At 33.8% G+C, this 13,599-nt stretch overlaps 1 protein-coding gene across 8 annotated transcripts in view; it reads left to right on the top strand.

Moving 5' to 3' along the window:
* Positions 1 to 3,891: 3,891 nt before the first annotated feature.
* LOC143236782 (RNA-binding protein Musashi homolog Rbp6-like) overlaps positions 3,892 to 13,599 on the top strand; it is a 254,822-nt gene continuing 245,114 nt past the window's right edge. For 4 of the 8 annotated variants that reach the window (XM_076475333.1, XM_076475332.1, XM_076475331.1 and 1 more), the window contains exons 1-3: positions 3,892 to 4,074; positions 4,207 to 4,247; positions 4,353 to 4,434. In XM_076475333.1, the coding sequence (XP_076331448.1) occupies positions 4,013 to 4,074; positions 4,207 to 4,247; positions 4,353 to 4,434 (185 nt within the window). In that variant the 5' untranslated portion in view covers positions 3,892 to 4,012. The remainder of the gene's footprint in view (positions 4,075 to 4,206; positions 4,248 to 4,352; positions 4,435 to 13,599) is intronic. The other 4 variants (XM_076475337.1, XM_076475336.1, XM_076475335.1 and 1 more) reach the window with 1 other exon arrangement.

Genomic DNA, 13,599 nt, shown 5'->3' with positions numbered 1-13,599 from the left:
TTCTTCTTCGCTATAACACAATGATGCAACGTTTGGTTCTGTATGTCTGGTATGCAATTCTAGTCTGTAATGTTCGCTTTGTTAACATCGTGGTCTTAGTTTATTAAGTTGAATTATATTTCTTTACTTTCCATTCCTATCATGTAAAAGAGATGTTTCCATCTTGAAAGTTGAAATCTTTATGATAAAGACATCTTTATGAGTAGAGTATATAAATATTTTACTTGAATTTGAATAATATACATTCCTTAAAAGGGATCAATTTTCTGTGACATCACGATACCTACGTAACGCTAAACAACGTCATAATGTAGTTTTGATAAACATCATTTCACCATGACTTTATACTGACTGTGTTACTAAATGACTTACTGATCTACAATCATAGTCAAAATCTTATTAATGTAACATTTTCAACTCTCTATATATTATCACTCCAATAGACCAGTTAGTTCAGTGTTTACAGACATAATGTGTTGAGAAAACGCAAGTGTATAATATTCACTATATTAACATTACAATCCGTTTATATATTCAGTGTTTGGCGGAGACTGTGTCTTCTATAGTAACAATAGCCTTAGTAGTATTCATAAATCAAGTTTATTGTATAGTTAGTGCAAATCTGAAGTGACGTTTATTATGAGACATATACATTAAAATTAATCCATTTTTTTAGTAGCTTTAGATCTAAGACAAAACTTTTTATATTATGTAAACACTAATATGTTTTCTGCGCACTGTAGCTTGAAAAATCATTACTTCAAATGATGTTTGATTTGAGTGTAAACAACAGTGATAATTATGTTCACTGCAAAATTTACAACTTTATTTACATCTACAGTTCGCTTTCAATAGAGCAGATGAAAATCATGGTATGTTAGGGAAGTACAAGTGTTGTGTATATAAAATTTCTTCTTCCCTCTTCAGTACGTTTTACGATCAGTGTGGACGTAAAAGAGCATACACTACATTTAAGAACTCTAACTATTATAGTTTAGAATGTTGAGTTTTAGAATAGGACAAAATCGTTATTGTAGTTAAGAGGTAGTAAGTATACTGTATTATGTTTATACCACAAAATTAGACTTTCAACCTCTACAAAACAAATCAATACGCAAGATCCGCCAACCCAAGAAGTACTGAGTTTAATGGGTCGAAAACTCAATGATTAAAGATATTAAACTGTCAAACTGATGTAGTTATGTGTTGCTTTAACCTTAGAGATGTTTTCAAATTGTAGGTAAGCTTAGCATTTATATTACTAGGCACTTTACCTTTTCTCAAAATTACAAATTACCACTTTATCTTCTGTGTATTGTTTTTGTTTTTGCTATCCACTATATTTTAGTGGTCTCTGAACAACACGATAATGTTTTAATGCATATACTATTATAAGCTACTCAGAGATATATCTTTCTATTATAAGCCACTCAGAGGTGCATCTTTCTATTATAAGCCACTCAGAGATGTATCTTTCTATTATAAGCCATTCGGAGGTATATCTTTCCTAAGGATATTTTCATCAGATTTTAAATATGCCTTACAATTTCTGTTATTATTCAGCGTAGGACTGTTTCTGCCGTTGAAAATATACTATAAAAATGTGACGATGTGTTGATTTCAGTTGAGCTCGCTACAATGTAAAAGCACTATAATATTTTGCTAGTGTTTTGACTTTTTTATTCATTGACAGACATTTCGAAATCATAATGACATATCTACATACCGTATTTTGAATAAAAATACACCATATTAAAAAAATCTCTACAGAACTATTTCTTTTACAACTGTAGAAAATTTTGCTGTATTTTGACTTTAAACTGTCGATAATACCAACATTCAATAATCATTATGAGCTTCCCTACCTACAAGACCAAGCAGAGACTAGAGTGTTGAATGCACACGTTTGTGTTGATTCATGTACCAGATACGTTACAGTATTATGTTCTTCCTGTTTATCGTACGAACTGTGGAACTAAAGGGTAGTTTTTGTTATTCTGTAGTAAGGCGTCATAGATGTCTTATAGTGGGTTCAAAAATAACAGGTATAGATGTAAATAGGTTTAATTTTCTTTCATTATTCTGTGAAAATTTAAGTTTTAACAGTTTCCAGTGTATCACCAAAGGGGTCCACTGAAGCCAGCTGTCATGATTAAATCGGAAAATATTTCAACATTTTATGAGATTGAAGGATAGTGGATTGTGGGATAAGTATTTCATTTACAACTATTATCACTGACGTCCTGTATATCTTATGTTTATACACAAGTGACCAATCACTGAAACTACACTAATACTTATATATGAAGAAACAGCCCAGGAACTTGTCATAAGAAGTCCTTCCTACGAAATGTCGAAAATTACATTTTAGTCACTCGTTCGAAAGATCAACAGACAGAAAACAATTCTATAGTATGTCTGCTATATGGATCTAACGTATTAACACATTTAGTACTCGAGTAATCCCACTTCAGTCTCCGCTCGGTCTGTACCGCCAGTCGAACGTTTCACTTTACATTATATTCAGTTTGACTGTATATTGGACAACATTCTCTTTAAAAGATATATTCGCTCGTATTTTAATGTATACTGCTCTTTTTTATTAAGTATTAACAAATTATAAAAATCAGTTTTTACTACATAATTACTACTTTTTATCCTATTAAATATATTATAATTTTTCTCTGTAATCAATATTTTTGCCTTATTAAATAAATCATAAGCTTCAAGTACAAATTTTAAATAAAAATCTCCCTCTGTTAACCAAAATATAAATCTCTACGAATTATTTGATAAACTTGTATTACAATTGTCAAACAACTATGCTTTCTGTTTATTAACAACACTGTAAAATTATATGTTAACATTACACCTGACCCTTCTTTCTCAATTAACTATAATATGAACATCTATGTTAAATTACTTCATTAACAGTTATTTATTACCTGTCTTAAGAGTTTCTATTATAAGTTGTCTAATCAGTAATATTGCCTGGATAAACTACATTTCAAACGTATACACAGCAGGTCTTTGTTTAATTATATCGTTCATGTGTAACAAACAGTTTTGTTTAATATATACTTTTACTGAGGTTGTGTTCTTTTTCTTTATGAAACAGCGTAATGTTTCTACTAAGTTATTTATTTTTTAATTTAAAAACTATTGTATCTTTCTGTTATTACTGATTATAAATCTTTCAATTGCTGTTATTTGGTGATTAATATTTTTTATTTCTCTTGTACACTTTTCCTTTTTCTCACTTTTATCTGTTTTAATATTGTAATGTCTGTTTTAATAACTGTGTTGATTATCTTTATCTTCGTACACCTAATGATTCTTAACTATGAACAAGTAGCGGCAAAGGAAAAACGATGTTTGAAAGTTGTTTCTATTAATTTTGTAACTGTAATTGCTCTCGAATTTTGAGATCGTATTCAGTAGTAGGTATAAATACCTAAGTCGTAGTAACTTATTGTGTTTACTCTTTAGGACTATAAGGCACTTTACAAATTGGATAAAGATTTACTTTTCAAAAAGATTTTGAGCATAAAGATGATATTAACATAGTTGATCCCCCACTAGTACAGCGGTAAGTCTACGGATTTACAAGGGTAAAATTAGGGATTCAATTCCTCTCGGTGGGCTCAGCAGATAGCCCGAGGTGGTTTTGCTAAATGAAAAACACACACAGTAACATAGTTGAAAAATAGTCCCCTTAGCGGCGCTACTGTAGCTTAAAGGTGTGAGGAGGTGAAGGCGTGCCTCTGATTATGAGCTCAAAATGACGTCACTGTTAGTACTTTCTAGTGATTACGTCAGAAGCTCAACCAATGAGATTCCATAAACTGTTGTCAATCAAACTATATGTTGTTTGCTGTTGCAAGGAGAACGGCCGTCCTCCTTCAATGGTCCATAGTTTCAGCGTGTGTTTTAGTGTTTGCAGGTCTCCACGTGCTGGGCTCGAGCAGCAGTATCTTTAGTAGAGTAGCTGTAGTTTTCAGTTGTAGGTAGCATGGAGACAGATAGTGCTCAGAGTAATTCCGTTAGCCCTAACGACTTATCTCAGGATCCCGGGTAGGTTCAAGCAGTGGATGCGTGTGTTGTGTAATACTACAATGACCGCGTTGTGTGAAGTGTCACTTTCTGTTCATAGAGTGGAATGTTGTAAAACCATCGCCTAATTCTCTTTATCCTTCTCTCTTTCAGGAAAATGTTTATTGGTGGTCTAAGCTGGCAAACAGCACCAGGTTAGTGATACGTTTCTATTTTGTTTTTCACAAACCATTAAGGCGTGTGTTTGATGTACGCTGAATCTTTTAATGATATTGTTATTATTTTGTCTTCACCTACAGAGACGCTGAGGGAATACTTCATGAAATATGGAGAAATCAGTGAAGTGATGGTAATGAAAGACCCTTCCACCCGAAGATCACGGTAAATTAGTTTCTGTATCTTTCACGATGTTAAAAAATAACAAAGTTTTCACGAACCACAGTTAATACAAACGTTTTTAACCATGTATCATAAACTAAAGAATGTAGCTGATGAAAATGACCGAAACTTATACGTCACCGTATAACCGTCATAAAATCAGCACTTTACTGTAGTAGTTGTATGCAAAATCATTCTGACGGCACAGTAACAGATCGTTTTCTTTATGCACTGGTGGTGTTATTTATGTTTGATCAACCAACTTTTTGTTATTTTATCATGGAAAACAAAGCTAGACCAGTTAGATAGAGTAGTTTTATTGCACAGAGAAGATCGAAGCCTTCGTTGCGCATTGAACACCTTATTAAAGTGTACACCAGTATCTGCAGATTTCTACCCAAGTAAATCGAATGATTCGAACGTGAGTTGCTAGAGAGATGCGTGGTGTGTATGTATTTGTCGTGTAGCTTGCTTTTGTGTAAAGCACACCTACCCCAGGGCACAATCAACAACAGATCTTGGTTTACACCAAAAATATCTTTAGAAAAAAAGTAAAAGGTAAAAGTTTTATTACAAATCCAGTTAGAAAGTATTATTAATCATTGTTTAATTTGTTTTTCCAAAAATTAACATATGTTGTAAACTTATTGAGTTGTAGGTATATATAGTTCAAATCTACCTGTAAGTAAGTTTTGGTTTTGTTTATTTACTGTTTAGTACAAAGTTACACGATGACTTATCTCTTCTGTGTCCTGCACGGGTATCGAACTATTTCTTTTATCACTACTATGTGAATTCATATGCTTTATTCTATTTGCTTTCTTAACTTGTCTGTCCACTTTATTTTCGTTTGCATTCCAACATGAAGCTCTTAAATACGTTTTTATATCCAGCTTTTTATCATTCCTAATTTTTGCTTTATATCCAAATCTTTATTTCTTATTATACTTTATTCTAAATTGTACGCCACTGTGACAGCGGAAACTCTTCGGATTTACAACACTAAAATTAGGGGTTCACTTCTCATCGGTGAATAGAGCAGATAGCCCGATGTGGCTTTGCTATAAGAAAAGACACATAGACGCAAATTATGTATACATTTATCTTTGTATCTATCTTACTTCTAACTGGATTTTTAAAACTTATCATCCATTTAGGTATCTTTACATGTTATATATATATATATTTGTATTTTCCACATTTTTCAGTACGTTATCTTGATATATATATATTTGTACGTGTTTGTATTCCTGTGATTGTAACTTCTAAATCTACATCCTCATGTCATCTCTATTTTTACGTCTTTTTGGCTCACCTACCTCTCTCTCTTCTATAGTTTATCCATGTTTTTATTTTTAGCTTTTGTGGCATCTTTTTGTTATGAATATTTATTTGTCTGTTTACTTTAAGAGTATTTGTACATCTCGTATTTAGCTCTTCTACTGCACGTACTTTCTATCGTTTTATTAATTTTTCCTTATATTTATTAATATTTATTTCTGTATTCCGATCTATTTCTACATATGTATTTTTGTATGTTGTTTACCTCTGTCTCGCTTTATTGTGTATTACACATATTTACGTTTCTTATATTTATTTCTGCATTCTTATCTATTTCTACATATATATTTTTGTATGTTGTTTACCTATGTCTCGCTTTATTGTGTATTACGTACATTTACGTTCGGTCTGTTGTTATTAATGGTTGCTAATTTCTACTAATTTGTTGTGAATATGTAAATTTAAATGATATAAATTGTTTTAATCTGAAACTCGAGTGTATTATATAACCGCGTTAGTAAATACACATATACTTTTGGGTACAAGAGGAATACATTTTCAACTTTGGTGTGTATCTTTCTCTTGCAATTTCTGTTTTACTGCTCATTTTATCAAGCTCAACTTTTACTTCTACTCTTCAGCTCAGCTATGTATGCTTTCAATGAACTTTAAACTTGAATAATGTGAAAAACAAATACAATTTTAGGTTCTAAACGATATAGTCGATGAGTAAAGTGAATTGTTTGGATTTAATTAAAAATCTTTGCTTACCAAGGATATTTCCCAAGGGGAAAAGCATGCTTGGTAATTAGTTAAAAAAAATTAAGGCTCGAATAGTAAAATCAGAGTTTATGTTTCTATGAGTTAGTTTAGAGCTGCACAATGCACTTTGCTAATCGTGAGGATCAAATACGGAATTTTAGTGTTATAAGTCTCAAGTTTGTCGTTGAGCCACCAGAAGACATAAAGTGAGAGAATTCAAACATGGAGCTGGTACGAAACGTTTCATAGTTTTATTTCAATAAGAATATATATATTAAACTATTCGTTTTTATATCTTACGTATTCTACAAATTTTAAACGGTTACTTTTTAGCTGATATTATTTTCTGGCTGATTAAAAACATTGGATGAAAACTTCTGTAGTCAACCGTTGTCATTTTTACACTACCCTTAGAAATTACATATTTAGAGTTCTGTGTACGAATTTTTGTTACGTCAGTCTAAACGCTAAAACTGCATAATATTTCAAACAAAAAATTATTGCAGCTAGTTTGTTAGTGTATGAAACTAAAGCTACGCTACGTCGCGGATTTTAATCCCTGTCGCACCAAACATGCTCGCCCTTTCAGCCGTGAGGGCGCTATAATGTGACGTCAATCCCACTATTCGTTGGTAAAAGAGTAGCCCAAGAGTTGGCGATGGGTGGTGATGACTAGCTGCTTTCCCTCTAGTCTTACACTGTTAAATTAGGGACGGCTAGCGCAGAGGCCCGGCATGGTCAGGTGGGTTAAGGCGTTCGACTCGTAATCCCAGGATCGCGGGTTCGAATCCCGGTCGCACCAAACATGCTCGCCCTTTCAGCCGTTGGGGCGTTATAAAGTGACGGTCAATCCCACTATTCGTTGGTAAAAGAGTAGCCCAAGAGTTGGCGGTGGGTGGTGATGACTAGCTGCTTTCCCTCTAGTCTTACCATGCTAAATTAGGGACGGCTAACGCAGATAGCCCTTGAGTAGCTTTGCGCGAAATTCAAAACAAACAAACAAGCTTGCGCGGATAGCCCTCGGGTAGCTTTGCGCGAAATTCAAAATCCAAAAAAAAAAAGCTACGCTTCGCTCGATATGTGCTTACGCTTACAATAGTATGACGAACTTTTACGGATCTGGGTTCTTATATATGTGCATTATTAGACGTTTATAAATCATTAATAAATTGTTTCATTCATAAATACCTGTACTCATATTCTACAATATCATAAAATCACTCTTTCACGATACACCCTAAAGGTAGATTTAAAAATTACTTACTTGATAATTGTTTTCAAATGTACATAATAAATCACATTGTCTGTTTAAGATTTGTTCTAAAAGAAATATAAGTTAAAATACATGTTGTTCAATATTCTCGACAATAACAACTATCAAACAGTTGTTATATTTAGGTTCGAAACAATACAGAATAATTATTAATTTATCCAGAGGATTATTTTAAAATTAGCGTACAATAAAAATACAACACATAATATTGATTATTAGTTCTAAATACGTAGCTTGCTCTGATGTTGTGAGATAGTATTAATACTGTAATGTTTTGCCTCCAAAAGATATTAGCGTCTTTTGATCATGGTCAGGCGGTTGATGCACTCTACTCGTAATCCGAGGGTCGTGGGTTCAAATCCCCATCACATCGAACGTGCTCGCACTTTCTGCCGTGGGAGCGTTATAATATGACGGTCAATCCCACTATTCGTTGGTTAAAGAGTTAGTGGTGGGTGGTGATGACTAGCTGCTTTCCCTCTTACACTTCTGATTTAGAGACAGATAGGCCTCGTTTAGCGTTGCGCGAGATTCAAAACCAAACCATTTGATATATTTTTTACACACGTGTGATGTTTATGTGTTATTATCTGAACCCAGAATAAATAACCGTATGTTGATCATGAAAGATGATCCAAGGTATGTTTTGAAGCCTGTAAAAATTATGTTCGTTATATACATTCACAACTATTCTTCAGAATAACTACAGAAATGTATTTACATTGTATCCTAATCCCCACCCAAAAAAAGCTATAGTATTTTATCTATGGCAAAAGAATATTTATGGTATCTTATGTACTGTGAATTACCTATGATCTTTAAAATAGTGATTTATTTTTGTGCAATAGAAATGATCTACGGCGCATCTTGAGCTCTCAAAAATAATGTTATTTTATATTTGTGATTGAAAAGACAACAGTTAAATAGCAAGTCCTGAACTTGCAAAAAAAAAAATCCATAATTATATACGAGTACTTATATTTTCAAGAAAAATTAAACATCTGCTAGTTTCAGTGCGAACAAAAAAAATTTGCTCTAAAAAGCACGAACTTGCGCATTAACCACAAACTTTAATATCCTTTCAAAGTGCTTAGAATTGTGTATTTAATTAGTATTCATTTCTGGTGTTCTCAAGCTACAGATATCATACTTTCCAACAAGGATCTAACAATCTTCGAAAAAGTGATGACAATTGGAGGCCCGACAGGCTGTCGCTTCTGTAATCGACACTTCACAGATTGTGGATGTGTCAACAGCAAGAGCTGCAATTGGTAAAATAAAAGTGGCACTGAGACCATCTTATAATGAATTGAGAAATGAAACGGGAAAACAACAATAGTCAAGAAGCTCTGAATTGGATGCCACCTGTCGATGTTAGAAAAGCCTTTACCAGGCGGAGCTGGTCATTTTGAGTAACATACCAGAGCAACGACATTCATTTATCAATTCTAAAAACGTGGTTTGTGCATACTTTTCTTTTTTTTTGATTTCGCGCAAAGCTACTCGAGGGTTACATGCGTTAGCAGTGTAAGACTAGAGGGAAAGCAGCAAGTCATTACCATCCACCGCCAACTCTTTGGCTACTCTTTTACCAACGAATAGTGGGATTGACCGTCACACTATAACACCCCCACGGCTGAAAGGGAGAGCATTTTTTATGCGACTGGGATTCGAACCCGTGACCCTCAGATTACGAGTCGAACGCCTAAACCCACCTGGCCATGCTGGGCCTGTTTGTGCGTACAGAGTGTGAACGATAAGAAATGACGGACTCAAGAATAGTTGGTTTGGTTTGTTTTGAATTTCGTGCAAAGCTACACGAGGACTATCTGAGTTGGCCGTCATTAATTTAGCAGTGAAATACTAGAAGGACGGCAGCTAGTCATCACCACTTATCGTCATGTTTTGAGCTACTTTTTTCTTCAACAAATAGTGGGATTTACTATAACCTTGTAATGTCCCCACAGCTAAAAGAGCGAGTCCTTAACCACTTGACTACTTGACGTGGAAAAACAGTGATCTTGTCAGAAGGATTCGCTGTTTTTCCTCGTGTATGATTGGAGCCAGCCCAAGAAATTGCGCACCTGTAACAAGTGCAAAAACTTAAATAATGGAGTGGGATGGATCATGTTAGTTTATACTTAGTCCAGTCATTGTACCAGAAGACAGAATAACATAACAGCTAACCAGGTAATCTTACGGTGAAGCACTTTTCTATCGAGAAAGAATTGCTTTCAATAGCTGTTAGAAACGGGTTTGTCATCTATAATGAAACAGTTGTTATCGAGTTTTCCCCGATATTTTCTCAACGAAACGTTATAAAAAAAACTAGATTTCGACCTTTCTTTTCTGACATGCCTGAGTAAGTGTAAGAATGGTGTCTTAGTTGTGTTTGAAACTTTCAAACTTTGTTTCTCCGATGGAAAACCGAGTTGTTATTGTCCTGAAAGGATGACACAAATACACAAGCTCTTTATGTGTGTTTCCTTGTCCAGTTTCTGCAGATAAATTCATACATTTATGAAAGAACTGATGTATGAATGTTACGTCAACTTATCATTGCAGTTGCTTATAGACTGTTGCGTTGCGCAGTGTCCTCTAACTCGCAAACCATTCCTTGTGTATTCTAATAATAATTTCAAAACATATGTCGAAATTGAAATAAAATATACTATGTACTGATACGTGTGGAGCAACATCTTCTTTATATCACCATTAACTACAGTAATTTAATACGCTTTTTTTTGTTCACTATTCTAGAAATAAGTTGTTTGAGAACCTGATTTGAATTTTACCCTATTTTACCATCAGACATGTGACTATAACAGAATTCCCAAAAGTGTTTGCAATAGTATTCAAATACAAAGAAATCCAATAAATAAAAACGACTGTGCAGGTAGTACAAACGCCAATCCATATATTTACATTCAGATATCACAATATTGTAGTATCAGATTTGGAATTAATATAAAATATCCAAGTTCCCTATTTATTTCAAAATAACTCTTGTTTTATCTAGATTTATCAATATCGGATTGTATTCCTTAGCCAATCTGTGATTTATTTTTGAATTTTACGCTGAAGTATTACAGATAATTTGTTGATATCCAGTAATAACTTTTCCCTATTGGTACAAGATTTACCATTGGTGCGTGTGTGCATTATATAGTATTTTTGCATAATAATAATACCGTTAATGTGTTAATGGTGTTGAAGAATGAAGAGGTTTGATGTTAAATATGTCGTCCTTCTTGTCTTTCTAGTTGTCGTTGTTTTAGGCTACGTTGATGACTAGGCTGTTAATTCATTTATGATATTAAATAATGTAGAGTGGGTTGCACTGTTGATACCGATACCTGGTACTATTATTACTTGTCAGTCAGTTATTTTTCCAGTTGCAGTTAGGAGTACGGTGCACACTGAAGTGATGACTAAGCCGAGTGTGTTGCAATATACTTATATGTGAAGCTATAGTAACTTCTCAGTACCTGAACTCGCACAGTTGCTGTTGGGATATCGTGTATTTGTTTCTACAATAATAACCGTTAACCTATTGATAATGCTAAAGAACATAGAGAATAGTTCTTCTGCGAAATATCTTGAAATCGTTGCTATAGTAACTTGTCAGCTCTGTTGCTGTTGGGAATACGTCAAAAGCTTTATTATACACTGTTGAAAGCGTTAATAAATCAAATTATGTTGCTTCAGACAAACAAAAAACACACAAACTAATCTGGAATAAACTTTTTTTATTAATGGTACACTGCTGAAACAGTGTTCATCAGGTAACGATAACAAAGAACGAATAGCGTGTTGTACTGATGAATTAAGATTGTTTCTATAGTAACTTAGCAGTCCCTGTATACCATTCAATGCCAGTTAGGGCAACTCTGTGCGTTATTAGTACACTGACAAAATCGTTAAGCTGACACGGTTTTTAAGGACGTATAGAGCGTGTGCTCTAGTGATGTGTCAGCTCGTTGCCATAGCAACTTAGTTACTGCTTGAGGGTGTACTGTAGATTTTGGTATAGTCATATATATTATAAAACTAGTTTAGTAAAAGCTTTCCGATAAAAAAAAAAAAAGAAGGAAAAGATAACCCTCGAAAATGAAAGTATCTTTCTTCGGTTCAGTTGGACAGTCAAAGCTGGATTGTTTTGTTGCATTAGGAGACTATGGTTACCCATGCGGATTTAGGAGTATATTCATTTAGTCAGAGTCTATGATAGAAAGGACCCGAAAAGAACTATTACCCCAATAAACTTGTTGTTTTGGATAGTTTGTGATAAACTAATACTTTTAAATTATGTTATTCTGGTAGGGTTATGGTATTCCTATCTTTTAGTCTCTCCCCGGTGAATAAGGGGAATTACACCCTAAAATACGGGGTTAGATTCCCGACGGTTTACATAGAGCATATAGTCTATCGTGTAGCACAGCGCTAAAGAAAAAAATGTAATGTTATTTATAAATTCTAGAAAAATATTATCTTAGACTATACAGTGTCTGTCCAGTTTCACTGTGAAAGTACGGTCAGGTATGAGCTACATACTTGTGTGATCATCGAGTTGACCTGTCTAAGTCTGGTTGTTCATGTGGACAATAAATACGTATGGTTAGTAGAATATCATATATATGGCTTTTAAAGTGTTGTTTTAATTTGAGGGAGTCATTAAAGATATGGTCATCAACCAGATTTAGCACACAATGATATTCTACTGTACATTTTACTTATGTACACACAATTATTTGAGTATGGGAGCAATTATGATACTATAATAACTTGGCAATTATTTAAAAGGACCAGTGTTCTGCTGAAATATGTGGCATAAGAATAAGCCATTTCATAAGTTGTTGCCCCCCAATGGCTCAGCGTTATGTCTGCGGACTTAAAACGCTAAAATCCGAGTTTCGATACCCGTGGTTGGCAGAACACAAAGCTACACAATGGGCTATCTGTGCTCTGCCAACCACGGGTATCGAAACTCGGATTTTAGCGTTTTAAGTCCGCAGACATAACGCTGAGCCATTGGGGGGCAACAACTTATGAAATGGCTTATTCTTATGCCACACATTTCAGCAGAACACTGGTCCGTTTTAAATAATTGCCAAGTTATTATAGTATCATAATTGCTCCCATACTCAAATAATTGTGTGTACATAAGTAAAATGTACAGTATAAAATGTACAAACCTTTGTACTTATGCCCTAGAACTAAATTAACAGTTTCATGTCATCACCCCCATACAATCGGTACAGCCGTATCAAGCATCATAATTTATGCTAATTTTTTAAGATAATGCCATGTGACAATAAACTCTTTTTTAATTAGGATGTTTTCATAAAATTTAGTAAATAATTGCTGTAAAGTTGGCAATGAATAATAATCGCCCACCCCAATATTTCTCTTGAAAACATGCGTTCGAAACTGTTAATTTAGCTTGCTTGGCCTAACCGATACTTGAGTACCAGTACTTCCTTTTACCTTATACTTTTGCTGTTCTAAATAAACTGTTTTTATCCAAATGACAAGAACTAAATACAGTCCACTTTTACTTTTAGGTGAAGCTGTTGTAAGAATACTTAACCGACAGCTCACACGACTTTTTGCGTAGGCGTGCGCAAAAATGTCTGTTAAATTTGAGTGATTTTTGTTGAATAATTTTGTACATGCCACTTATATTTACACCAATTGAGTCTCCTAATTTTAGGTTCTAAAGATATGAAAGTGTAAATTATTTGAAAAAAATTACATAAAAGCTAAGTACATTTTTTTTCTGTTAAGTAAAGTTTCCGTACTTTTGGTGCGAAAAAAAGAAGAACCTCAATCAAAATTCGAGATGTTATATC

The sequence above is a fragment of the Tachypleus tridentatus genome, chromosome 13, assembly GCF_004210375.1.
Source record: "Tachypleus tridentatus isolate NWPU-2018 chromosome 13, ASM421037v1, whole genome shotgun sequence".
NCBI classification, from domain to species: Eukaryota; Metazoa; Arthropoda; class Merostomata; order Xiphosura; family Limulidae; genus Tachypleus; species Tachypleus tridentatus.
This window is presented reverse-complemented; position numbering and strand designations above follow the sequence as displayed.